Source organism: Salvelinus sp. IW2-2015, unplaced genomic scaffold (genome assembly GCF_002910315.2).
Source record: "Salvelinus sp. IW2-2015 unplaced genomic scaffold, ASM291031v2 Un_scaffold2266, whole genome shotgun sequence".
Taxonomy (NCBI): Eukaryota; Metazoa; Chordata; class Actinopteri; order Salmoniformes; family Salmonidae; genus Salvelinus; species Salvelinus sp. IW2-2015.
Genome location: NW_019943593.1, coordinates 50,385 through 51,995, shown reverse-complemented (window position 1 = coordinate 51,995; position 1,611 = coordinate 50,385). Strand labels below are relative to the sequence as shown.

Genomic DNA, 1,611 nt, shown 5'->3' with positions numbered 1-1,611 from the left:
GTGTCTAACATTGGGCCTAAAGCAAGTGAACTACATAATATAGCAAAAAGTGAAATAAACAATAAAAATGAACCAGTAAACATTACACTCACAGAAGTTCCAAAGAATAAAGACATTAACAAATGTATATTATGTGTATATACAGTGTTGTTATTTTTTATCTTTTTTTTTTTTTTTACCTTTATTTAACTAGGCAAGTCAGTTAAGAACACAGAGAGAGAGAGAGAGAGAAAGAGAAAGAGAGAGAGAGAGAGAGAGAGAGAGAGAGAGAGGCTGTACGTAGAGAGGAAAAGAAGAGGCCTACTACAGAGTGGATGCCAGAATGTGCTGAAGGGAGGGAGGTGGGGGGAAGAGGGCGGGAGTGGGGAGCTCCTCTGAGTGGTTCCTTCTGCATGCGTAGCACTCTCTCAGTTCTGTTCTAAACACGTTACACGTGGTGCTTCTTACTCACTCAGTCTCGCTCTCCTTCTCTCGCTCTCCTTCTCTCTCTCTCCTTCTCTCTCTCTCCTTCTCTCCTTCTCTCTCTCCTTCTCTCTCTCCTTCTCTCTATCGCTCTCTCTGTTTCTTCACTCTTGTCCTGAATTCCAGGGAGACGTCCTCACGGTCATCAGAGGAGCGGATGAAAACTGGATTGAAGGAAAGCTGGGAGATAAAGTTGTCATTTTCCCTTTCCAGTTCCCTGAGGTTAGTCCTTCCTGTTCCTATCTGTCTACGTAGTGTATAGTGAGAGGACCATGCGGTCAGATATGATCAACGTTGTGATACCTACCCTCTCAGAACCCTATATATTGGTATTATGTAATAAAGTCTTTACTGTAATATGGTTAATACTGGCTCAGTGCTGGGGCATTACTTTGATTCCTCTCAAATCTCTCCTCTTTGATTCATACTTAAATGTCAGGCCTTGTGTACTGAGGCGAATAGAGCGGATCCTGCTCTCCCTACTGAGTCTGGCTCAAATTGCTCCCTGATCCCTATAAAGTGCACTACTTCTACCAAGGGCCCTCTTCTCTTTCCTCTTTTCCTATATGCCACTCTTCTGTTCTATATTTAACCTTCCTTTCTTCTATCTAACACTCTCTTTCCTCATCTTCTTTCCTCTCCTCCTCCTCTTTCCTCCCCTCCTCCTCTTTCCTCTCCTCTTTCCTCATGTTTCCTCTCATATCTCCTCTCCTCTTTCCTCTCCTCATCTTTCCTCTCATATCTCCTCTCCTCTTTCCTTTCCTCTTTCCTCTCCTCTGCTTCCCTGCTCGCCTGCTCTGCCTGTGTAGCAGCATCACTCTGCTCCACTCTGCCTCCTGCTTGTCTCAACATCCGTCACGACTGACTGCCTGTCTCAACGAGGGCTTTTCTGCCTGCCTGCTTGCCTGACTGCCTAGAGAGCCTAGAGAGCCTAGAGAGCCTAGCCAACAAGTGCAGCATGACAGCTAAGGAGTGAGAGAATAAAGGCTTCTTTTAAACAGCTGCGTCACAGAACAGAAATGACCACAGTGGTGATCCAAGGGATGGCAGGTAAAGTGGCTGAGAGAGGGAGAAGGAAGAGGGAAAGGGAGGAGGGAGGAGAGAGCGGGAGAAGGAGGAGGGAGGTAGGAGGGAGCGGGAGGAGGGAGA

The 1,611-nt window shown here is 46.4% G+C and overlaps 1 protein-coding gene across 1 annotated transcript in view; it reads left to right on the top strand.

The window, feature by feature from the left end:
- The window catches only part of LOC112073454 (E3 ubiquitin-protein ligase SH3RF2-like), a 35,331-nt gene that overhangs the window by 2,810 nt on the left and 30,910 nt on the right, over positions 1 to 1,611 (top strand). The window contains exon 2 of the mRNA XM_070440150.1: positions 589 to 684. Coding sequence (XP_070296251.1) covers positions 589 to 684 — 96 coding nt within the window. The remainder of the gene's footprint in view (positions 1 to 588; positions 685 to 1,611) is intronic.